At 43.3% G+C, this 23,970-nt stretch overlaps 2 protein-coding genes and 2 long non-coding RNA genes across 4 annotated transcripts; 2 read left to right on the forward strand and 2 right to left on the reverse strand.

Annotated features, from left to right (window-relative positions):
- Nucleotides 1–766: 766 nt before the first annotated feature.
- On the reverse strand, nucleotides 767–4,519 carry LOC127000908 (uncharacterized). Its single transcript, XR_007754620.1, has 2 exons — nucleotides 4,312–4,519; nucleotides 767–4,173 (listed from the first exon to the last, which is right to left on the reverse strand). It is a non-coding gene; the product is annotated as an uncharacterized LOC127000908 (long non-coding RNA).
- LOC127000907 (uncharacterized) lies at nucleotides 4,168–5,612 on the forward strand. Its single transcript, XR_007754619.1, has 2 exons — nucleotides 4,168–4,372; nucleotides 4,514–5,612. It is a non-coding gene; the product is annotated as an uncharacterized LOC127000907 (long non-coding RNA).
- Nucleotides 5,613–6,876: 1,264 nt separating this feature from the next.
- On the forward strand, nucleotides 6,877–12,814 carry LOC127000905 (uncharacterized). The gene is made up of 2 exons (XM_050865022.1): nucleotides 6,877–10,285; nucleotides 12,675–12,814. The coding sequence occupies exons 1-2, from the start codon at nucleotides 6,890–6,892 to the stop codon at nucleotides 12,699–12,701; spliced, it is 3,423 nt and encodes a 1,140-aa protein (XP_050720979.1). The 5' UTR covers nucleotides 6,877–6,889; the 3' UTR covers nucleotides 12,702–12,814.
- On the reverse strand, nucleotides 11,434–22,086 carry LOC127000906 (putative lipid scramblase CLPTM1). The gene is made up of 11 exons (XM_050865023.1): nucleotides 22,024–22,086; nucleotides 19,296–19,537; nucleotides 18,565–18,835; nucleotides 17,799–18,005; nucleotides 16,933–17,078; nucleotides 16,375–16,530; nucleotides 15,451–15,614; nucleotides 14,347–14,522; nucleotides 13,483–13,726; nucleotides 12,732–12,928; nucleotides 11,434–12,023 (listed from the first exon to the last, which is right to left on the reverse strand). The coding sequence occupies exons 1-11, from the start codon at nucleotides 22,048–22,050 to the stop codon at nucleotides 11,865–11,867; spliced, it is 1,989 nt and encodes a 662-aa protein (XP_050720980.1). The 5' UTR covers nucleotides 22,051–22,086; the 3' UTR covers nucleotides 11,434–11,864.
- Between the last annotated feature and the right edge of the window lie 1,884 nt (nucleotides 22,087–23,970).

Below are 23,970 nucleotides of genomic sequence, written 5' to 3' on the forward strand. Positions count from 1 at the left end.
TCAAATCCACACGAGTCGTTTTATAGGTTACAGAGTCCTTCAATTTAACTGTTGTAGTGGGAATATTGATGAATTTAAATGGCTGCCGTGGGGGACTGGGTTAGAGGCAAAGAATCTTATAAGTGTATTGAGTGTACTTCATAGATGCCTCGGTTAGAGTCTTGAGCCTTAGAGGAGAGGAGCCACGGTGAGGAGATTCAAGCCCCATTTGCTGCTGTGAGGCGTCCGGAAGGGCATCCAAGCCTTTTTTTTTTTTATAACAAAGGAGACAGCTCAAGGGCACATAAAAAAAGGAAACAATAATAAAAAAAGCCCGTTACTCGCTGCTCCTAAGAAGAACCCAAAGAGGTGGCTGAAAGAGGGGTCAGTTTCGAGAGGGGAGATCTACTGATACTTGAGCCTTGACCTAAAACCACAACCCCAAGCAAGTGTCAACCCCGGACTCTTAGGAGGTGGCAAAAACGAGATCCTTGGAATTCATGGCAGCAGCAGTAGTAGTAGTGGTGGTAGTAGTAGTAGTAGTAGTAATATTAGTACCGTAGTTGTAATAGTTGACCTCTCAAGATCTTTTGGCCACTCATAACTTTTGTCTCTGTAGGAATAGCGATTAGCAGGCTTTGTTTTTTTTTTTTTTTTTTTTTACACCTATTTTTGTTGCCCTTGAGTTGTTTCTTAAGCTGTAAAAAAAAAAAAAAAAGCAGTAGGACGAGGATGCGGAGGATGAAGATGCGGAGGAGGAGAAGGAGAGAACACATACGAAAGTCAATAGAGTATATATGATTTATTTTCCAAGACAGCCGGACAAACACACACACGCACACACTCACTTTTTGCAAGGAACCATCACCACCACCACCACCACTGGCGCTACACCACATACATACTATAATATTATGTGTCATCATCATCATTACTATTATTCCTGCTGTCTCTTTGGCCTCAGCACTGGGCGGCTGGAGAAGACTATAGACTGTACGCAGGGCAGGTCCGCCAGTCTGCACCACCCTGCCAGCGGGGGACTTTATAAGCTGAGTAATTGAGGTGTCCAGAACCGGGGCCCATACTTATAAAGAAATAAGGTGTTTGTCTTGTGTCTCGTCTCAGAGGTGAGTGTGCACCATACCTGGGTCTCCAGCCGCCATGGGTAGTGGGGATATCGCCCATGAGCGTTTTTGTGAATATTTTGACTAGTGGAATTTAGGTGCTTAGATTTTTTCAAGAGTTGGGGCAGAGTGCACAAACTGACGAACAAACCCTGTACAAAATAACGAGATGCGAGCGGCGTGTTTGTGTGTGACGGGTTTGTGAAGCATTGTGTGGAAATTACTCTTCCTATTAGTACATCATCAACACGTCTCTTAAAGCTAAAACAAGGTGAGGAAAAAACTGTGCATGTTCCCACACACTTAATATAAATAAATGCCCTTTTTACACACACACACACACACACACACACACACACACACACACCAAGGCAATTTGTTCGTTATCTCATCTCAGAATTACCATAATATCCCTTAATTCTCTCTCTCTCTCTCTCTCTCTCTCTCTCTCTCTCTCTCTCTCTCTCTCTCTCTCTCTCTCTCGTTTTACGCCCTACACACATACACACACACGCACACTTAACTTTCCTGCCAGTTACATAAACATTACTTCCAAGATTATAATAGTAATAGTAATAATAATAATAATAATAATAATAATAATAATAATAATAATGAGAGAATACCAAACACAGCTGTATGTAAAGAAGGAAACGGGAGATTATAGGGAGACAGTGTGTGTGTGTGTGTGTGTGTGTGTGTGTGTGTGTGTGTGTGTCACCACTGCTCTGTACACATGGCTTCAGTAACAGGTGTGGGGTGGATCGTTAACAAGTGTTCCGATGACATTTACTCCGTCCGCCACTCTCGTACGGGCCGGACGCATCACACGCCGGGAGGGGCAAATGTGACACCGATTCTTCCTCAACTTTGATTGCATTTTACTGCCTCATATTTCTCTCGCTCACTCCACAAGTTAGATAAGGAATAGTACGCAAGCTTGACACATTTCTCTCTCCTTCTTTCAAACATTATTACTCTTCCTCCACTCCTCCTCTGATGTTATCCTTTCTCCTCCTCCTCCTCTCTGTGGTCTATGTAAATCTATGTAAATCTATCTTATCTTGTCCCAGGAGAGTGCAGGATACATAATTGCCCATTTCAACTTTACCGTTCGCTAAAATTAATAACAAAATTAGCACCTCTCTTTTGGCTACTCTTTACTTTTGTCTTTTATAGGAGCGGCGAGTACCAGGCTTTTTTTTATATTTTTTTTTACTCTTTTTATTGCCTTGAGCCGCATCCTTTAATGTAAAAAAATAAAATAAAATTTAAAAAAATAGCACATTTGCCCAACCCAGAATGAAACGAGACCAGGCTGCCGTGATGGAGTATATGAGTGACGGACAGACAGATAGATAGACAGACAGACGGGCAGACAAACCACAGCACCACAGCACCTCACAATGACAACAGCAGCAACAACAACACAGCCTCGGAGAACTGAGCGCTCGGACAGACACTCACGATCCAAGCTACATATTTACAGGCGCTAACCTTCCCGCCTTCAAGCACGGACAACTCATTATCTTCGTGTTCTGATTATGCGTTAGTAAAAATATATAAGGCTGGTATTTTTAAACATTTCCGCCTCCCACATCAAACATTTCCAGAGGCCTAAGAAGGAGATTAGTAGTGTTCTTGGAAGTGTTTTTGTTACACTCATGGCACAGAAGGCTTGTCAAACTATCCCTAGCCTCATGAAACTACCCCTGGAAAGCCCCACAACTCCCAGGAAAGAAAGCCTTGTCAAACTATCCCTTGCCTCGCCCATGGAAAGACCCACAACTCCTATGCCTTGTCAAATGTGTGTGTGGTGCCCAGAAATGTTTAAGAATATGACCAGCAAGTGTTTAGGTGTAGGAAAAAAATATTGTTCCTCTAAACCAGTGGTTCTTAACCTGGGTTCGACCAAACCCCAGAGGTTCGGTGAGCCAGGCTCAGGGGTTTGGCGAAGACCCTCCCGAAAGACATTGCAACTTTGCAATTGGATTTTAAGCAAATTTTTTCCATATTTTTATGAACTAGAATGAAATTCATTCTTTGTTTTATCCAAAATTAATATACTTTTGAATTTTGAAACACTTTTTCTTCCATTTGTGTTGTGCTGAGAGGTTCGGCTACTGTGTGGAGGTTTCATTAGGGTTCAGCGCCTCTGAAAAGGTTAAGAACCACTGCTCTAATCCCACTGTGTCAAACTGTGGAGCTGATGGCCCAAGGAGTCACATATTGAGAGCACAGCCAACTAATAGTACAAAATTTTCCTCTGCTATGCAATGTGTTTTGTTGCTAAAATTCTCACCTTAAAATATATATGCATTAGTCACTTTAAAATATAGAAGTGTAATCTGTTAGAGGGCGTTGCATACATAATTTTGTCAGCGCTGATACAAAATATCCCACTCATGATCATTTCTTTACGTCACTGACACACTCATCTTAAAATACACGTCGTCATCAATTCAAAGTACAGAAATGGAAGCCATTAAAGTACCATACATCACATGGACAATTTTCTTCACACTGCTACAAAACTTTCCTGGTTATTTTTCTTTGTCACTAAAATCCTCATCTCAAAATATATGTCGTCAGTTTTAAGTTTAGAAATGTATAACCTTTGAGTACATGGGATAGGTAATTTTGTCCACACCACTACAAAATCTTCCTCACTAAACCTTGTCTTAAAATATACATAATAGTCAATTTAGAGTATGGAGTGTGATCTATTCAAGTACATTGGATAGATATGTAATTCTGTCTGCGCAAGTACGAAATCTTCCTCTCCTGGTGAAACGTATCTGTCACTAAGACTAAATATATGTGCAGTCAGTTTTGAGTATAGAAATGTATAATCTGTGAGGCATCTCGGCAAATATAAAGATCGCCATGTTGTGTGTTTTCAGTCACAGGATTAAGAAAGGCAATTTTTTTACAATCTCTCTAAAGCTCATCTTAAAATACGTTGTCCATTCAAAATACATAATGTAGCGTGTGAGGTGTCTTGGCTAATGTGAAGGAAGCTAAATGTCATGTGTTTTTAGTCACAGTGTAAAAGAAGGCAATTTTTTTACTCTCCAAAGCTCTCATCTTAAAATACGTTGTCCATTCAAAGTACATAATGTAGCGTGTGAGGTGTCTTGGCTAATGTGAAGGAAACTAAATGTCATGTGTTTTTAGTCACAGTGTAAAAGAAGGCTTTTTTTTTTACTCTCCAAAGCTCACATCTTGAAATACGTTGTCCATTCAAAGTACGTAATGCAGCGTGTGAGGTGGCTTGTCTAGTGTGAAGGTAGCTAAATGTCAAGTGTTTTTAGTCAGTAGTGTAAACGATGGCAATTTTTTTTTTCTATCTCCAAAGCTCACATCTTGAAATACGTTGTCCATTCAAAGTACGTAATGCAGCGTGTGAGGTGGCTTGTCTAGTGTGAAGGTAGCTAAATGTCATGTGTTTTTAGTCACTGTGTAAAAGAAGGCAATTTTTTTACTCTCCAAAGCTCACATCTTGAAATACGTCATCCATTCAAAGTTAATGTAGTGCTAATGTAAATGTAGCTAAATGTCAAGTGTTTTTAGTTACAGTGTAAAGGAAGGCAATGTATTTTACTCTCTCTGAAGCTTCCGTCTATAAACTGCCGTCCATTCAGAGCAGAGAAGCGTGTAGTGTGTGAGGTACCTTTCTTGGGTCATGTAAAGCCCCGTTCACACTGTGCCGACTCTGGGCCACAACTATCCATGACTCTAGGGTACACGAGGTCTTGGGTGTTGATGTGAAAGGGTCGGGCATGTCTTGAAAGAGGTCTTGAGACTGTTGCCGAATGCTGCGCCGACATGCTGGCAACTAGTCGGCAAAACACCAAGACCCCAATAAAACCTCCCCCCCCTTCTTGGAGTGTGGGAACCAACTTGTCAAATGGAAAACTCGCTCGGTTGTCGTGGCCCAGAGTCGGCACAGTGTGAACGGGGCATTAAGGTCGCTAAGTTAATGCATATCTGTTGAGGTCACAGCAAAAATAAAAGGGCTTAAGAATCTAACACCTCCTTCATGTACATCATCATTATCATCATCATCATCACCATTTGCAATCTTCTGAAGGAACGCTCCCTTCACTAACTTATCGCTAGACATTTACAACACACCATCGTCATCACCATCATTATCATCGTCACCACTTGCATGTCTCCTGATGGAACACTTAACACTCCCTTCACTAACTTATCACTAGACACTTACAATACATCATCACCATCATCACTGTCATCATCACCACTTGCATATCCCCTGAAGCAACACTAACACTCCCTTCACGGACTTATCACTAAACGCTTACAACACATCACCACCATCATCATCACCACTAGCAACACCAACAACACCGCCACCACAACACCAACACCTCGGACAACACAACACACCAGAAACCGTCCCCTGCCAGGAAAACAAAATGTGTTGACTGACTGACTGACTGACTGACCCGTCCCTTGTCTGTTAATTTTCCTTGATTTCATGAACTTCAAAATCTAGTGTTTTCAATTTTTCAGGCAAAATTTAACCCGGTAGCTGCAGGGATCATGTTTCTTAAAGGTCCCTCTAAGCGAGAAAAATAAGAAAAAAATCATCACTCACGCAAACCATTTCATTATATATATATCAATGCATTTCTGATCAGTTTATGCATCATCTATTTTTGGGGGTTTATATCGTAGCACAAATTTGCCCCGTTGCTGCTACCGGGTTAAGGTAACAGAATTCTCCACACCACCACTCTGGCTGTGAGGGTGAAAATAGTGCTCTCTCTATCACTGTAAATTCACCGTAAGTAGTAATTATTTGTTTTATGTCCAGAAGGCTTCAAAACAAACATGTATTGAAAGAAGTTAAAATTTGTGTCCATCAGAAAATTGACCCGATTCATTAAAAAGCTCAAGTTCTTACAATATAGATTCTAAAACTCACAGGTTTTGTTACGTTTTATCAATTTTAAAAGTTCAGACCATTCCCTCTTGTTACCCACACTAAATCATGGGTCATATATCTTGCATTTCAGTCAGTACTCCACAAAATCATGGGTCATCTGTCTTGCATTTCAGTCAATACTCCACAAAATCATGGGTCATCTGTCTTGCATTTCAGTCAATACTCCACAAAATCATGGGTCATATATCTTGCATTTCAGTCAGTACTCCACAAAATCATGGGTCAACTGTCTTGCATTTCAGTCAATACTCCACAAAATCATGGGTCATATATCTTGCATTTCAGTCAGTACTCCACAAAATCATGGGTCATCTGTCTTGCATTTCAGTCAATACTCCACAAAATCATGGGTCATCTGTCTTGCATTTCGGTCAATACTCCACAAAATCATGGGTCATGTCTTGCATTTCAGTCAATACTACACAAAATCATGGGTCATCTGTCTTGCATTTCAGTCAATACTCCACAAAATCATGGGTCATGTCTTGCATTTCAGTCAATACTCCACAAAATCATGGGTCAACTGTCTTGCATTTCAGTCAATACTCCACAAAATCATGGGTCATATATCTTGCATTTCAGTCAGTACTCCACAAAATCATGGGTCATCTGTCTTGCATTTCAGTCAATACTCCACAAAATCATGGGTCATCTGTCTTGCATTTCAGTCAATACTCCACAAAATCATGGGTCATCTGTCCTGCATTTCAGTCAATACTCCACAAAATCATGGGTCATCTGTCTTGCATTTCAGTCAATACTCCACAAAATCATGGGTCATCTATCTTGCATTTCAGTACTCCACAAAATCATGGGTCATCTGTCTTGCATTTCAGTCAATACTCCACAAAATCATGGGTCATCTGTCTTGCATTTCAGTCAATACTCCACAAAATCATGGGTCATCTGTCTTGCATTTCAGTCAATACTCCACAAAATCATGGGTCATCTGTCTTGCATTTCAGTCAATACTACACAAAATCATGGGTCATCTGTCTTGCATTTCAGTCAATACTCCACAAAATCATGGGTCATGTCTTGCATTTCAGTCAATACTCCACAAAATCATGGGTCAACTGTCTTGCATTTCAGTCAATACTCCACAAAATCATGGGTCATATATCTTGCATTTCAGTCAGTACTCCACAAAATCATGGGTCATCTGTCTTGCATTTCAGTCAATACTCCACAAAATCATGGGTCATCTGTCTTGCATTTCAGTCAATACTCCACAAAATCATGGGTCATCTGTCCTGCATTTCAGTCAATACTCCACAAAATCATGGGTCATCTGTCTTGCATTTCAGTCAATACTCCACAAAATCATGGGTCATATATCTTGCATTTCAGTCAGTACTCCACAAAATCATGGGTCATCTGTCTTGCATTTCAGTCAATACTCCACAAAATCATGGGTCATCTGTCTTGCATTTCAGTCAATACTCCACAAAATCATGGGTCATCTGTCTTGCATTTCAGTCAATACTCCACAAAATCATGGGTCATCTGTCTTGCATTTCAGTCAATACTCCACAAAATCATGGGTCATCTATCTTGCATTTCAGTCAATACTCCACAAAATCATGGGTCATCTGTCTTGCATTTCGGTCAATACTCCACAAAATCATGGGTCATGTCTTGCATTTCAGTCAATACTACACAAAATCATGGGTCATCTGTCCTGCATTTCAGTCAATACTCCACAAAATCATGGGTCATCTGTCTTGCATTTCAGTCAATACTCCACAAAATCATGGGTCATGTCTTGCATTTCAGTCAATACTCCACAAAATCATGGGTCATGTCTTGCATTTCAGTCAATACTCCACAAAATCATGGGTCATCTGTCTTGCATTTCAGTCAATACTCCACAAAATCATGGGTCATGTCTTGCATTTCAGTCAATACTCCACAAAATCATGGGTCATGTCTTGCATTTCAGTCAATACTCCACAAAATCATGGGTCATCTGTCTTGCATTTCAGTCAATACTCCACAAAATCATGGGTCATGTCTTGCATTTCAGTCAATACTCCACAAAATCATGGGTCATCTGTCTTGCATTTCAGTCAATACTCCACAAAATCATGGGTCATCTGTCTTGCATTTCAGTCAATACTCCACAAAATCATGGGTCATCTGTCTTGCATTTCAGTCAATACTCCACAAAATCATGGGTCATCTGTCTTGCATTTCAGTCAATACTACACAAGATCATGGGTCATGTCTTGCATTTCAGTCAATACTCCACAAAATCATGGGTCATCTATCTTGCATTTCAGTCAATACTCCACAAAATCATGGGTCATCTGTCTTGCATTTCAGTCAATACTACACAAGATCATGGGTCATCTGTCTTGCATTTCAGTCAATACTCCACAGAATCATGGGTCAACTGTCTTGCATTTCAGTCAATACTCCACAGAATCATGGGTCATCTGTCTTGCATTTCAGTCAATACTCCACAGAATCATGGGTCAACTGTCTTGCATTTCAGTCAATACTACACAAAATCATGGGTCATGTCTTGCATTTCAGTCAATACTCCACAGAATCATGGGTCAACTGTCTTGCATTTCAGTCAATACTCCACAGAATCATGGGTCAACTGTCTTGCATTTCAGTCAATACTCCACAAAATCATGGGTCAACTGTCTTGCATTTCAGTCAATACTCCACAGAATCATGGGTCATCTGTCTTGCATTTCAGTCAATACTCCACAGAATCATGGGTCAACTGTCTTGCATTTCAGTCAATACTACACAAAATCATGGGTCATCTGTCTTGCATTTCAGTCAATACTACACAAAATCATGGGTCATCTGTCTTGCATTTCAGTCAATACCCCACAAAATCATGGGTCAACTGTCTTGCATTTCAGTCAATACTACACAAAATCATGGGTCATCTGTCTTGCATTTCAGTCAATACTACACAAAATCATGGGTCATCTGTCTTGCATTTCAGTCAATACTACACAAAATCATGGGTCATCTGTCTTGCATTTCAGTCAATACTCCACAAAATCATGGGTCATCTGTCTTGCATTTCAGTCAATACTACACAAAATCATGGGTCATCTGTCTTGCATTTCAGTCAATACTACACAAAATCATGGGTCATCTGTCTTGCATTTCAGTCAATACTACACAAAATCATGGGTCAACTGTCTTGCATTTCAGTCAATACTACACAAAATCATGGGTCATCTGTCTTGCATTTCAGTCAATACTCCACAGAATCATGGGTCATCTGTCTTGCATTTCAGTCAATACTACACAAAATCATGGGTCAACTGTCTTGCATTTCAGTCAATACTACACAAAATCATGGGTCATCTGTCTTGCATTTCAGTCAATACTACACAAAATCATGGGTCAACTGTCTTGCATTTCAGTCAATACTCCACAAAATCATGGGTCAACTGTCTTGCATTTCAGTCAATACTACACAAAATCATGGGTCAACTGTCTTGCATTTCAGTCAATACTACACAAAATCATGGGTCATCTGTCTTGCATTTCAGTCAATACTCCACAAAATCATGGGTCAACTGTCTTGCATTTCAGTCAATACTCCACAAAATCATGGGTCAACTGTCTTGCATTTCAGTCAATACTACACAAAATCATGGGTCAACTGTCTTGCATTTCAGTCAATACTCCACAAAATCATGGGTCATCCATCTTGCATTTCAGTCAATACTCCACAAAATCATGGGTCATCTGTCCTGCATTTCAGTCAATACTCCACAAAATCATGGGTCATCTGTCTTGCATTTCAGTCAATACTCCACAAAATCATGGGTCATCTGTCCTGCATTTCAGTCAATACTACACAAAATCATGGGTCATCTGTCTTGCATTTCAGTCAATACTCCACAAAATCATGGGTCATCTGTCCTGCATTTCAGTCAATACTACACAAGATCATGGGTCATGTCTTGCATTTCAGTCAATACTCCACAAAATCATGGGTCATCTGTCTTGCATTTCAGTCAATACTCCACAAAATCATGGGTCATCTGTCTTGCATTTCAGTTTTCAGACACAAGAACGGTTTTCATATTCCGACAAGGGGGCGTCCTGCGCCTGTTGGGTCAGGATACACGGCCCCTTCTTAGCCTCGTACCTTCTTAGCCTCGTACAAACACCACCACCGAGACACACACTTGAAGGACTCGACACTCAGATTGGTCCAGCAAATGTAAGTAAACTCGCTATGATAATATGAAGCATTCACACCAGTTTGTTCTCTCTCTCTCTCTCTCTCTCTCTCGCCTCTTTCATTGCTCTTTTTATTTTCCCTCTCATCACTTTTTTCCTTGTTCCTTTCCTTCCTTGTTTCCCTCTATCCATTATTTGCTTTTTATTTCTGTTTGTCTTCATCATTTTCTTCTTTCCTCCTTCCCTTCCTTCCTTTGTCTTCCCCACCCATTACTTTATTTTTTTTGGTTTCCCCCTCATCATCCTCTTTTCCTTCCTCCATCCATTACTCTTTTTTTTTTTTTTTTTCTATATGTCTCTAAGTTAGTGGTTCTCAAACTAATCCAGGCTGGCACATCATCCTTCCCCCCTTCGCTCGCTCCCTTCATCCCCATTCACACCTTGCTCCTAAAGTGATGTCGTTCCACCAAGATTACCACCCGATCTTTTAGACGTCGCATTAGTCTTCGTCAACAACAATGTGGGTGATTTGTCTTTTTATACATTTTTTTTACGTCTGAGTTTTATACATTTTTTTACGTCTGAGTTTTATACATTTTTTTACGTCTGAGTTTTATACATTTTTTTTACGTCTGAGTTTTATACATTTTTTTACGTCTTGAGTTTTATAGTTTTTTACGTCTGAGTTTTAAAGTTTTTTACGTCCGAGTTTTATACAGATTTTTACGTCCGAGTTTTATACAGTTTTTTACGTCTGAGTTTTATAGTTTTTTTACGTCTTGAGTTTTCCAATTCATAAAGTAATCCAAAACTTCTGACTGACTACGTCCCAAACATATAATTAAAAAGACAAATTAACCATGCGACTGTTGATAAATACGATGTTTAAATAATCTGGCGTGGGACATTGGAAGAGGCAAACCCAATACCATGAACACACACACACACACACACACACACACACACACATGGTCCCCAAACACTATGTAGAGACAACCATTACTTTTATGCACACTAATTAATTCATTTCATTATAGAGCACATCAAACAAGGAAAAATTAAAAGTGTAATGAAATAAAATGAAAAAGATATAAAGTGAGTTGACGAGACAAAATATAACTACACACACACTTTTAAAATTTTGTTGCCGTATAATTTTGAACTGAACATTAAAAAAAAAAGCTTCAGTGTGCCATAATGTTTTAATAGGTAAACGTACATACATACACATACATATACATCCCGCCGCGTACATGCGCTCGTGGAATACTGAAGCCAAGTTACTGTCGACCCTTAAAAATAAAGACACTTGTATTTTGTTTTGAAGTGAGAACATGACATAGTGAGGAGAGATTTGTACACACACACACACACACACACGCACAAACAAGGTGCAAGATAAAGCAGAGAAAATAAAAAAAGGTTAAAAATTACAAAAAAAACACACGACAAACAAAAAATTACATCTTCACAAATTCCACCAGAGAAGAGACAAAGACTTAAGTGACAAATCTTCAAAAAGTAACTTAAAATAATGGCATCAGTTTCCCCGGTCCAAAAATTACACACAACAATAAAAACTACTACTCTCATCACCATCCTCCTCCTTCGTCTCCTCCTCAGTCGGTCTTCTTCTCCTCTAAGCTCTTCTCCGCTGGACCCTCGCCCGCAGACGTCCCATTGGCCACCTGCAGCTTTTTCTCCTTGGCCTTCGTCTCCATGTCTTGGGAGAAGCCAAACTCGTTCACTCTTGAGGGGTCCACGCGGTAGATGTAGCGCTGTGGGGGAGAACGAGGTGGTGATTTGGGGTGGTGGTGAGGAGTTTGTAGTGGTAGTATTAAAGGTAGTATTGGGGGAGAACGGGGTGGTGGTAAGGAGTCTGTAGTGGTGGTTTGGGGTAGTGGTGAGGAATTTGTAGTGGTAGTATTAGAGGTAGTATTGGGGGAGAATGAGGTGGTGGTTTGGGGGTAGTTGTAGAAGTTAGTAAAGTAGTAGCTGTTGGGGAAGAGGTGGTGGTGATGGTTGGTTAAGTAAGGCTGTTATACACAAGCATCTCCCGTCACAGCAGTTTTTCTCTTCTCTTGTTGGTGTACAAAGTAGTAGTGTAAGTAATAATAGTAAAGGTAGTACAAACACAAACGGTAGAAGTTAATATAGTAGTAGTAGTAGTAATAGTAATAGTGGTGACAGTATAGCAAGATATTCACTCACGGCCAACATTGCCAGATTGTCGTACGCTGCCTCTTATGTTTGACAATTTCCGACCCAACAACTGCTTTCATCACCCAAATAACTGCCTTCATATACAGTCATCATTTAAATGGTTAATTACTGGTGCTTCTTGTTAACAGTTGTGGGCCAGAAACCGGTAGATACGTGGCTCTGAGTACGATTATCTGGCAACGGTGCTTACGGCCTTCACCTGACAGGGTAAGATGACGGAAGAAAGGCAATGAGAGAGAGAATGACGGTCCCCCTCGACTCACCTGGTAGAGGAAGATGAAGAAGATGACGTCGTCCCTGAGGCAGCCGAGGCGGTACATGGTGGGCATCTTGATGACGAAGGCGAAGATGTCGTCGATGAAGGTGTTGAGGGCCTTGTAGGTGAGCATCCGCCAGGGCAGGTGAGCCACAGACTTAAGCTTGTAGTTGATGAAGAGCTGCGGCGTCATCATGATGAAGCCTGGGGGGGAGGGGGAGGGGGTTGTGTTGGGTAAATGTGTGGTTTAGCTTCACCAACTCAAGTTAGCATATATGCCCTCTTCCTCCTTTCATTTCCTTTCCTTTCCTTTTCCACCCTCAATCCCTGTTTCCTTTATCTTCTTTGCCCTTCCATCTCCCTTTGCACCCTTCATCCCTCTATCTTCTTTGTCCTTCCTTCCCTCCCTCTTCTTCCCTCTCCCTTTTTACCTTTTATTCCTCTCTTCTTTGTCCCTTCATCTCCCTTTCCTCCCTCCTTCCTTCATTCCTCTATCTTCTTTGTCCTCCCATCTCCCTTTTTTACCTATTATTTTTCCCTTCTTTGTCCTTCCTTCCTTCACTCCTTTATCTTCTTTGTCCTCCCATCTCCCTTTTAACCTTTTAGTTCTCCCTTCTTTGACCCTCATTTCTCTTAGCTCTCCACCCATCATCTTCTATCTCCCCTTTTCACCTATTATTTCTTCTTCATCCCTTTCCACCCTCCTCTTCCCTCCTTCCTTGATCTCCCTAAGTCTCCCCTCACCGCCGCCCACTCACCGAACGTCAGCAGGAAGCCGTACAGCATGGAGAGCACGAAGGAGTACCATCCCTTGTGTTCGTTGTAGACCAGGGAGTAGACGCAGTAGCCCCCCAGCAGCGGGAACAGGGCCAAGGAGAGGTAGCGGAAGGCCAGCTGGTCGTACTGCCGGGTCATGGAGTGGACGTAGGTACTCTTGTCGGTGAAGCGGATCGTCGGGAAGCCAAAGATGCGACGCTCTCTGTCCAGGGATACATCGGTCACCTGTTCGGGGGAGGGACGGGAGGGTGTGAGGGTGTGGGTGATGTGTTGTATTTGGTCTTTTCATTGTTGTTTTTTGTTTGTTTACCTAATTTTACACTCTCGTCTTCAAACTTTTTTTCTCTTTCTTTAGACCCCATGTTCATTTCCCCTTGTTTTGTTTCTTCTCTGTCTCCACTTATTGTTTTGTTTCCTTCCTCCCTTCCACACTTCCACCTCCTCCTTCTCTCCACCATCACTTCCTGTCTTCACTACCACATTATTACCTCCACCTTCCACCTTCCCCAAATTCTCTGTCTTCTTTGCCCTTCCATCTCCCTTCTTCCCTTTTATTTCTCTCTCTTTGCCCTCCATCTCCCTTTCCACCATCCTGCCTTCCTTCACTCCTCTGTCTTCTGTGCCCTTCCATCTCCCTTCTTCCCTTTTATTTCTCTCTTCTTTGCCCTTCATCTCCCTTCCTTCACTCCTCTGTCTTTGCCCTTCCATCTCCCTCTCCATCCTCCTGCCTTCCTTCCCTCCTCTGCCTTCTTTATCCTTCCATCTCCCTTTCCCTGTCTTCCTTCACTCCTCTGTCTTGCCCTTCCATCTCCCCCTCCACCCTCCATCACCGCTCTCCTCCTCACCTTTGTAATCTTCCAGACCTCAATGCCCAGGCCCACAAAGCAGGACACCTTGATGACGAAGTTTGTCTCGTTGTCCAGCACATAGAGCAGCACGATCACTGACTGGAACACATTGAAGAACACCGACCGCACCGACAGGCCCTCCAGGCTCTCCCGGTTGTTCCAAAACTGGATATCTGGTGGAAGGAGGATTGATTGATTGATTATTTTGGCGTTCTCTCTTGGCGCCGGGTGGAAGGAGGAGTGCAGGATGAGTGGTGGTGGTGGGTGATAGTGTGCGTTGTATGTGTGGAGGGGGAGGTGGAATTTAAGTGTGTGTGTGTGTGTGTGTAAAGGGGTTAGATAAGGATGTAAAGGATGTGCACGTATTGTGGTGGTGAATTGATGTTCTTAGTATGTGTGTGGAGGGATGGGATGGTCTTGTTGTGTGTGTGTGTTTTACTTAATGAAGGGAAAGAGGGGCAAGGAAGGCAGAAGGAGGTAGAGACAGGAATGGAAAGAGAGACAGACGAAAAAGTAGAAATGGAAACCAGAAAAAAAAGACGTAAAGATGAAAACAGAAACAGGAAAAAGATTAAGGTAGAGATGGAAACAGAGAGGAAAAGATGAAAAGGGGAACAGGAAAAAGACGAAGGTAGAGATGGAAACAGAGAGGAAAAGATGAAAAGGGGAACAGGAAAAAGACGAAGGTAGAGATGGAAACAGAGAGGAAAAGATGAAAAGGGGAACAGGAAAAAGACGAAGGTAGAGATGGAAACAGAGAGGAAAAGATGAAAAGGGGAACAGGAAAAAGACGAAGGTAGAGATGGAAACAGAGAGGAAAAGATGAAAAGGGGAACAGGAAAAAGACGAAGGTAGAGATGGAAACGGAGAGGAAAAGATGAAAAGGGGAACAGGAAAAAGACGAAGGTAGAGATGGAAACGGAGAGGAAAAGATGAAAAGGGAAACAGGAAAAAGACGAAGGTAGAGATGGAAACGGAGACAGACAAAAAAGTAGAAACGGAAACCAGAAAAAAAAAGACGTAAAGATGAAAACGGAAACAGGAAAAAGACGAAAACTGAAGCACACACACACACACAAGCCCCTCCTCCCCTTCCCTTACCGTTCTTGAAGGCGAGGAACTCAAAGACGGAGTGCAGGAGGGAGACGAGGATGGTGAGCCCCAGCAGGTAGGGGGAGGTCTCCAGGAAGGCCTCCTTGATGGTGTCCTGCTCCTCCTCATCCTCCTCCCCGCCCAGGCCCTCCAGGAGAGCCGTCCCGGGCCACCTGAAGGACGAGCAGGCATTAGTAACAATAAAAGGAATGTAATAAACAGTGTCTTATTGAGGAGAATGTAACCTTGTGAGTGAAAGAACAAAGTGGGTATAAAAGGGCACATCAAAGTAGGGATATAACATGTGTCTCTCTCCTTTCCTCTCTTCTCTTTCCTTGCATCTATTTTCTTTTGCTTCCCTTCACTGTACTTTCCATCACCTCGTTTTCTTTCCCTTCCCATTACTTCCTTTGTCATCTCAACCCATTCTCTCCCTTCCTTTCCCTACCCATTCTCTTCCTATTCCTTCCTTTCCCATCATAAAGGGAACTGCATTTTAACCTGGTAGCTGCGGGGATCACGTTTCTTAAGGGCCCCCCTAAGCCTAACCACTCACACAAACCATTTCATAATATATATATCAACGCATTTGTGATCAGTTTATGCATCATCTATTTTTGGGGGGTTTGTTTCATGGCAGCAAAAAATTGGCCCGTCGCTGGTACACGGTAAAGCCACAAATTTGGCCCGTTGCTGCTACCGGGTTAAGTGGGATTGACAATGGCTGACTGACTGAATGGTGGACTGATTTATTCCCTGACTGGGTAACTGGATGATTTACTGAATGACTGGTTGACTGACTGATGGATAGATTGGCTGACTGATTAACTGATTGATAAGACTGTTTTACCATCCGATTTTTTGACTGGTTGGCTGAGCAATTCATTTTTCGATAAAACACACACACACACACACACACACACACACACACACCTGTTCTTCATGGCCTGGGCGGCGTAGAGTTGCCACTTGAAGAGCGAGAGTGGCTGGTAGGTGATGGAGAGTGTGAGGGAGGTGGTGGACGAGTTGATGGGTTGGTAGTCCTTCACCAGGTTCCAGTACGTGTTGAGGAAGGTAATGGGCTTGTACCTGCAGGGAAGGGCGAAGGTAAGTGTCAGCTGGTCAGGTGAGTGGATGGGTGATGGGTTTAATAATGGACTGAAAAGAGGAGTAAAGTGGAGTGGATGAAGGAGGTAGTTAACTAAATAAATGAATTGGGTGAAAGGAGGAGAAACAAATGGTTAGGGGAGTGGATAGGTGAATGAAAAGGTCCAATCACATAAGGGACAAAAAAAGAGGAAGGAAAAAGAGGAATGAAAAAAAATTAAGAAAGAAAAAGAAAGGGAAAAAAAGGAAAAAGGAAGGAGAAAAAGGGAAGGAAAAAAAGGAAGAATAAAATATAGAAGTGAGACAGATTACAGATAGTTGAACCCACCCCTCTGCCCCCCCCACAACACCCACACCAACCCATCCCCACCCACCCCCACCCACCTGTCCCCCGCCGGCGTGAACTCCACAAACTCGTCGAGGGGCGGAGGCACAGCCCCACGCGACCACTGGGTGAAGTCGTGCACCAGGTTGATGGTCAGGTTGGGGTGCCAGTGTGACGTGATCTCCTCCTTCAGGCTCTCCGCTTTCTGTCAGGGTGAGGAGGGGGTGTTAGGAGAGGGTGTGGAGGGGTGTGGAAATGGGGTTGACAGGGTTGGGATATAAAGGGTGTTTAGGGTGTGGAAATGGGGTTGAAAGGGTTGGGATATAAAGGGTGTGTTAGGATGTGGAGGGGTGTGGAAATGGGGTTGAAAGGGTGTGTTAGGGTGAGGATAATATGGAAAGCATGTTTGAGAGTGTGATCAAGGGTGTGGAGAGGGTGGGGTTGAAAGGGTTGGGTTGTACTAAAGGGTGTGTTAGGGTGAGGATAATATGGAAAGCATGTAAGAGAGTGTGATAAAAGGGTGTGTTAGGAAGAGAAAAGGGTGTGGAGAGGGATATATGTTAGGGTGTGGAGGGTAAGGAAAGGAAGGCTGATTGACACGGTGGAGAAATAAATATGGAAAACACTGCAAGAGGTAAGGGTAAGAAAGGTAAGGAAAGGAAAGGCAAGGAAAGGCAAGGAAAGGTAAGGTAAGGTAAGGTAAGGTAAGGTAAGGTAAGGAAAGGTAAGGAAAGGTATGGTAAGGTAAGGTAAGGTAAGGTAAGGTAAGGAAAGGTAAGGTAAGGAAAGGTAAGGTAAGGTAAGGAAAGGAAAGGAAAGGAAAGGTAAGGTAAGGAAAGGTAAGGTAAGGTAAGGTAAGGTAAGGTTAGGAAAGGTAAGGTAAGGAAAGGTAAGAACACACACACACACACACACACACACGCACCAAGACTTCCTCTGGTGTGGCCGAGGTCTCCCCGGTGATGAGGTTGGTGGTCTTCTTGAAGCGGCGGCGCTTGTACTTGTTGAGGCGCTGCGTGGCGTACAGGGTGTGGCGGCGGCTGTACCTCGCCTCGCCTGCCTCTGGGTCGGGGGAGAAGCCGCTGCGCACGATGTACACGTGGACGTACATCGACCCGTTGTTTCGGAGCCGCTGGTGTGGGGGAGACGGGAAGGTTAGGCGGGGCATGTAGTGTGTGAGTATGTATAAGCTTTTGTATTTTATTTTATTTTTTACAGCTAAAGAAACAGTTCAAGGGCAACAAAAAAAAGGCATAAAAAAGCCCGCTAATCACTGCTCCCACAAGAACAAAAGTAATGAGCGGCCAAAAGAGAAAGTATAAGGACTGTACCTCTCCTTTCCTGTCTTCTCTTTCCTTGCATTTATTTTATTTTGTTTCCCTTCACTGTACTTTCCATCATCTCATTTTCTTTCCCTTCTCTTTACTTCCTTTGTCATGTCAACCCATTCTATCCCTTCCCTTCCCTACCCATTCCCTCATATCCATTCTCTTCCTATTCCTTCCTTTCCCTTCCCTTCCCATCATCTCATTTTCTTTCCCTTCCCATTACTTCCTTTGTCATGTCAACCCATTCTATCCCTTCCCTTCCCTTCCCTACCCATCCCTGCCCTTCACTATCCATCCCCATCCTTCCCCTTCTCTTCCTATTCCCTCCCTTCCTTCCTTTCCTATCTACCCCTCCCTCCTCACCTCGGACGCAGGGAAGGTCATGGAGTGTGAGAAGGTCCCGTCACCACTTGGTCCGCCGGTCCAGTCCCCATACAGCAGGTCCTCCTTCATCCACACCAGCGCCGACGGGTCCTCAAACTCGCTGAAGGTGTCAGACTCGGACTTGAAGACGTAGAGGTCCAGGGCCGCCCCGTCCTTCAGGAGGTTGGAGGCGGGTATCCTGCCGGCCCCCGCTGCTGCTGTGCCTTCCAGTGGAGTGTCCCCGGCGCCTGTGGTGGGCTGCTGGGGACGCCTGGGGGAGGGGAAGGGGAAGGTCATGGAGGGTGAGGAAGAGGTGGAGGAAGGAGAAAGAGGAGCAGGAGGAGGAAAGAAAAAGAATGATCAGAAGAAAAGGAAGAACAATAATAATAAGAAGAAGAAAAAGAATGATAAGAAGAGGAAGAACAAGAACAATAAGAAAAAGATTGATAAGAAGAAGAAGAACAATAAGAAGAAAAAGAAGAAGAAGAAGAGGAAGAACAAGAACAATAATAATAAGACGAAAAAGAATGAAAAGAAGAAGAGGAAGAACAAGAAGAACAATAATAATAAGAAGAAGAAAAGGAAGAAGAAGAAGAAGAAAAAAAGAAGAAGAATGATGAGGAAAACAACAATAACAGGTAAAGAAAAACAACACCAACATCAATAACAACAACTACAACAACAAAAACAACACCTAACAACAACAACACATCATCATCATCCTCACGTACCTGAAGAAGGAGGTGATGAAGTAGATGATGATGGCGCGGATGACCAGGGACTTGGTGATGGACAAGAAGGACTCCCCTGCTGTGGGTTGACGCCCCTGCTGCTGACCCCCCTCCCCCCCTCCCTCTACTGCTACCTCCCCCCCTCCTCCACCTCCTCCTCCACTGGGTACCATCTCCCCTCCTCCAACACTGCTGCTTTCCCCCTCTGTGCCCCCCTCGTCACCCCCTCCCCCTCCGCTGCCCTGAAAAGATATAAGATAAGGGTTAGTTTAGTGACCCCAGAATTCTTCCTCTCCCTGCCTTCCATAATCTCCCTTCTTGCAAAATTGCTAACTCGCTTTTTTCATATAGACCAGCTTTGTCAATCTCACGATAATGGGTCCTATGAGATGCATATACTTGTTAAATAATAGCAAAAGTTGGCTGGGCCTTGCTTGCTTGGTGAAGAGTATCCCTAATAAATGTCTAAATTTATAAAATGAGGATAAAATTGTCGTAATATAGGTACTATACATAAAGAGGGGTCAATTTCCAGAACATCACCCATGGGACACTGTTGGACTATTTTTTTCTGGTAGTTTTTGGTGTTCTATGAAATAGTCTGCTAAACTGTTTCTGTCACAAATCATTAAATCATTAAATGATTGATTTTTTAATGCCTGTTGTACAGCCGCCGCAAAATAGCTCGCAGGGAGAGGTTCAACTTACTTACTGTTTCTATAATTCACTCACCGCTCACAAAGATCACAAGTGGACAAACTAGAACAAAACCAGGCAAATTAATATTTTTGCTGCTGTGTATTCCCCCAGTGTACATGCATGGTGGTCAGCAGAGTGACTTATTTCTGTGAGGAGGTATTTCTCGCAACACCGGCCCGCATAGTGGACCACCCCAGCCGCCGCCCTGTCCCATCCTGTGCTGCGTATTTCCGCCGCCCCGCACTGCGTGCCGAATAAATTCAAACTAACAAAACCTAACTTAACATAACCTTCCTCCTTCCTCGACCCCCCTTCCATTTGCAACGAAAAAGCAATACGGCAATGTGTTGTATGGGAACAAAATACTTCATATAGCACCAAGGTGTTCTTTGTTGTGAGACGGGTGACATTCTGGAATAATACCTAAAGAGCAGGGGTGTGGAGTCGGAGGAGTCGGCTACTTTTGGCCGGAGTCGGAGTCGAAGTCAAAGTCGGTAAAAATACCCCCGACTCCGACTCCATGACGTAATCAGTTATCGTGTAATATAGATGTGAATTTTTTTTCTTTTATATACATTATCTAGATGTTGTCTATGTAGAGTACACATAATTTGGATGTAAATACATGTAAGAAAAAGGACCTCAAGAGAGTTTACCGGCAATACAGCATCTAAGAAAAAAAAAAAGAAGAAAAAAAAAAGATTTGCAATAGAGGGGGAGGGTCATGGGGGCCAGAGTTGCAACATAAAAATTTCCCGGAGTCGGAAAATTTTTACTCCGACTCCACACCCCTGCTAAAGACGATCTATATTGTAGGAGCTTGAAGGAAAAAAGATGAGCAGGCACAAGGCTGAGGTAGAAGAAAGAAGGTGTTGAAGAATTTTGTTGCTATTAATATATCACCATTCCCCATATATTTCTCCCTCCCTTCATCTTCCTCCATATTCTCTCCCTCTTCCTCCCTTTGTGTTCCTCCCACCCTCAATATTCTTTCCTTCCCTCCCTCTCTTCCTCTATCTCCCACTTTTTTCCTCTCCCAGTTTATATTCTCTCCCTCCTTCCTCTTCCTCCCTTCCACCTTCTCCCAGCTTTCCTTAATCTCCCTTATCTTGTCCCTCTGACCCACTTCCACTCAGTTTATATTATCTCCCTCCTCCTCCATCTCCCTCCCATAATCTCCTTATCCTCCCTCTTCCAATTATATTATCTCCCTCTTTCCTTCTCTACCTCCCTCTCTTTTTCCTCTCCCTCTTCCTCCCTTCTCTTCTCTCCCTCTCCCACCATCTTCCTTTCCCTCCCTCCCTCCCACAGTCTCCCTTTTTCTCTCTCCCTCTTTCACGATCGTCCTTTCCCTTCCTCCCTGTCTTCCATAATAACCCTTTTACTCTCCCTTCCTCCCTCCCACAATCTCCCTTTTTCTCTCTCCCTCTTTCACAATCTTCCTTTCCCTCCCTCCCTGTCTCCCATAATAACCCTTTTACTCTCCCTTCCTCCCTCCCACACTCTCCCTTTTTCTCTCTCCCTCTTTCACAATCTTCCTTTCCCTCCCTCCCTGTCTTCCATAATAACCCTTTTCCTCTCCTTTCCTCCCACAATCTCCCTTTTTCTCTCCCTTTTCCTCCCTTCTCTTCTCTCCCTCTCCCACGATCTTCCTTTCCCTCTCCCTTCCTCCCACAATCTCCCTCTTCCACGTAAATCTTCCTACCTCTCTCCCTTATCTTTTCTCGCTCCCTCTTTCCCCTCCCTTAGCATATACCAAAGCCCAGCCTCCCAATAAGCACAAACAGGCAAAATAAACCCAAAAACATCGTCCATTAACCCAGGAAATCAAAATACTTAAACCACACGAGGGCTAACCATGACTCGGCTATCCTCCCTCCCTCCCTCTCATTTACTCCCTTCTCCCTCCTCTCCCTGGCTCTCCCTCACCTCCCCCGCCGGCCAGAAGGGAGACTAAAGCTTAAGGAAGAAATATGTATAAGGAGAAGGCTGTAAAGGTAGGGAAAGGGGGTAAAATAGGGGTTTATACCTTGGTTTCTGTGGCCTCCTCCGGCATCGTCAGCTGGTCGTCTGCTCTCCTTCCTCTCCTCTCCTCTCCGATCTTGATCTTGATCTTGATGTCACAGGTGGCTCGGGATTTCTCCCCAGCCAGGCCTTTGTATCGGCAGCTCCTGTGAAAAGAAAACAAAAAACATGAAAAAAAGTCTTGTTCTCGGGCAAGATATCATTCCCTATATCTTTCACGCCACATGCCCTCCAAGAACTTTTCACTGCCTCAATCACACTTCCACTTCTCTCTCTCCCCAGCCAGCAGCAGCACCATCCACTCCTCCCAGTCCTCCCCCTTACTTCCGTCCGTCCACTCTCAATCACAAAAATCATCTCTCATCCTTCTTCTCTCCTGTCATACTTCCTTACATTCCAGCACTACATGCTGTCTCGTCCACACCCTGTCACACATCTGGCACTTTGCTGCGGGACTCAGACCATCTATAGTTCCTTGCAGACAAAAGAAGATCACCTCCCAGGCTCTCACACTTTGGGGCCTTCTTTCCATCTCATTCTTCCACTTGCTCAATCCTCATCTTTAACTGCCATATCTATCACATTCTTCCACTTTCTTACATCCTCTCCATTTCTGTTTGTTACTATTCAAACACATTTGTCAAAGACACTCATCATCATCATCAGCTCGCCCTCTTTTCTCCCTTTTGTACGGGGTTATTTCAGTCTTTTTTAACCCTATATCACTATTTTGACGCCTATAAGTAAATGATAACGTATTTTTGAAGTCATGGGTCGGATTAGATTGTGTGGAAAGCTTACGGTTGAGGTGAAATAAAGGAAAAAATTGCATCATCTCATTTTTTTTTCTCTTCCAGTTTGATTTAAGTGAAAAAATGGATTATATGATTTAATTTACACTCTTGTTTTCATTACCATGCGATCCCTTTCCTTCCTTTTCCATCCCTCCCTTTCCTTCCTCCTCCTCTTCCTTCCTTCCTTAGTCATCCTTACGTAGGCTCCCGGCCCTTAATTAATTCCCTCTCCCAGCCCATCCCTTCATTTCTTCCTCTTCCTCTTCTTTCCTTTACTATCCTTACCCTTCCCTCCCCAGTCCCTCCCTTCCCATCCCTTAATTTCTTCCTCTTCCTCTTCTTTCCTTTACTATCCTTCCCCTTCCCTCCCCAGTCCCTCCCTTCCCATCCCTTAATTTTTTCCTCTTCCTCTTCTTTCCTTTATTATCCTTACCCTTCCCTCCCCAGTCCATCCCTCCATTCCTTCATTTTTTTCCTCTTCTTTCTTTTACTATCCTTACCCTTAACCCTCCCCCTGTCCCCTTCCCGTCCCTTCATTTTTTTCCTCTACCTCTTCTTTCCTTTATTATATCCTTACCCTTCCCTCCCCAGTCCATCCCTCCATTCCTTCCTTTTCCTTCCTTTAATTAGGCTACCATCCTTATCCTACCCTCCCCTAGCCCAGCCCTTCCCATCCTTCCCTTCCTTCCTCTTCCTCTTAACGATATCCTTCACCATTCTTACGTACCATATCTCCTCCCTCAATTCCTTCCTTCCCATCCCCCCATTCCCTTAATTCCTCATGCATTTCCTTTCCTATATTCATCCCTACACTTAATTCTCACCCCATTTCTTCTCTTCACATTTCCCCCTTTCCTATCCTTATAATTCCCACGCCCCTGCCCTTCCCGATCTCTCTCCGGCCTCCTTCCCTGGCCTTCCCATCCCTTCTGATTGATTGATTGGTAGTTTATTGTTGCAAGTAAACAATAAAGGAGACTTCTGAAGTAAACTATAAAATAAAAGAAAAAAACGGAAACGATTAACATCACTGCAGGTCATATTCATTGTCGCCGTCCGGCCACCCACTGAACGGACACCATATTAAGGTCGGAATGACCGCAGCATTTCGGAGGGTCATTTTTTAGGTCATTTTCACGTCATGGAGGCAGTATTGT

This window comes from Eriocheir sinensis, chromosome 19 (assembly GCF_024679095.1).
Source record: "Eriocheir sinensis breed Jianghai 21 chromosome 19, ASM2467909v1, whole genome shotgun sequence".
Lineage (NCBI taxonomy): Eukaryota > Metazoa > Arthropoda > Malacostraca > Decapoda > Varunidae > Eriocheir > Eriocheir sinensis.

Excerpts from the sequence above, each read along its gene's own strand:
- LOC127000905 (XM_050865022.1), top strand. The coding sequence starts at position 6,890 with ATGGGTCATCTGTCTTGCATTTCAGTCAATACTCCACAAAATCATGGG. Across the intron at positions 10,286-12,674 it reads CTCAGATTGGTCCAGCAAAT|GGTAAGATGACGGAAGAAAG; the intron begins GTAAGTAAACTC and ends TTCACCTGACAG.
- LOC127000906 (XM_050865023.1), bottom strand. The coding sequence starts at position 22,050 with ATGCCGGAGGAGGCCACAGAAACCAAG. Across the intron at positions 18,836-19,295 it reads TTCATCACCTCCTTCTTCAG|GCGTCCCCAGCAGCCCACCA; the intron begins GTACGTGAGGAT and ends CCCCTCCCCCAG. Across the intron at positions 16,531-16,932 it reads TTCACGCCGGCGGGGGACAG|GTACAAGCCCATTACCTTCC; the intron begins GTGGGTGGGGGT and ends CCTTCCCTGCAG.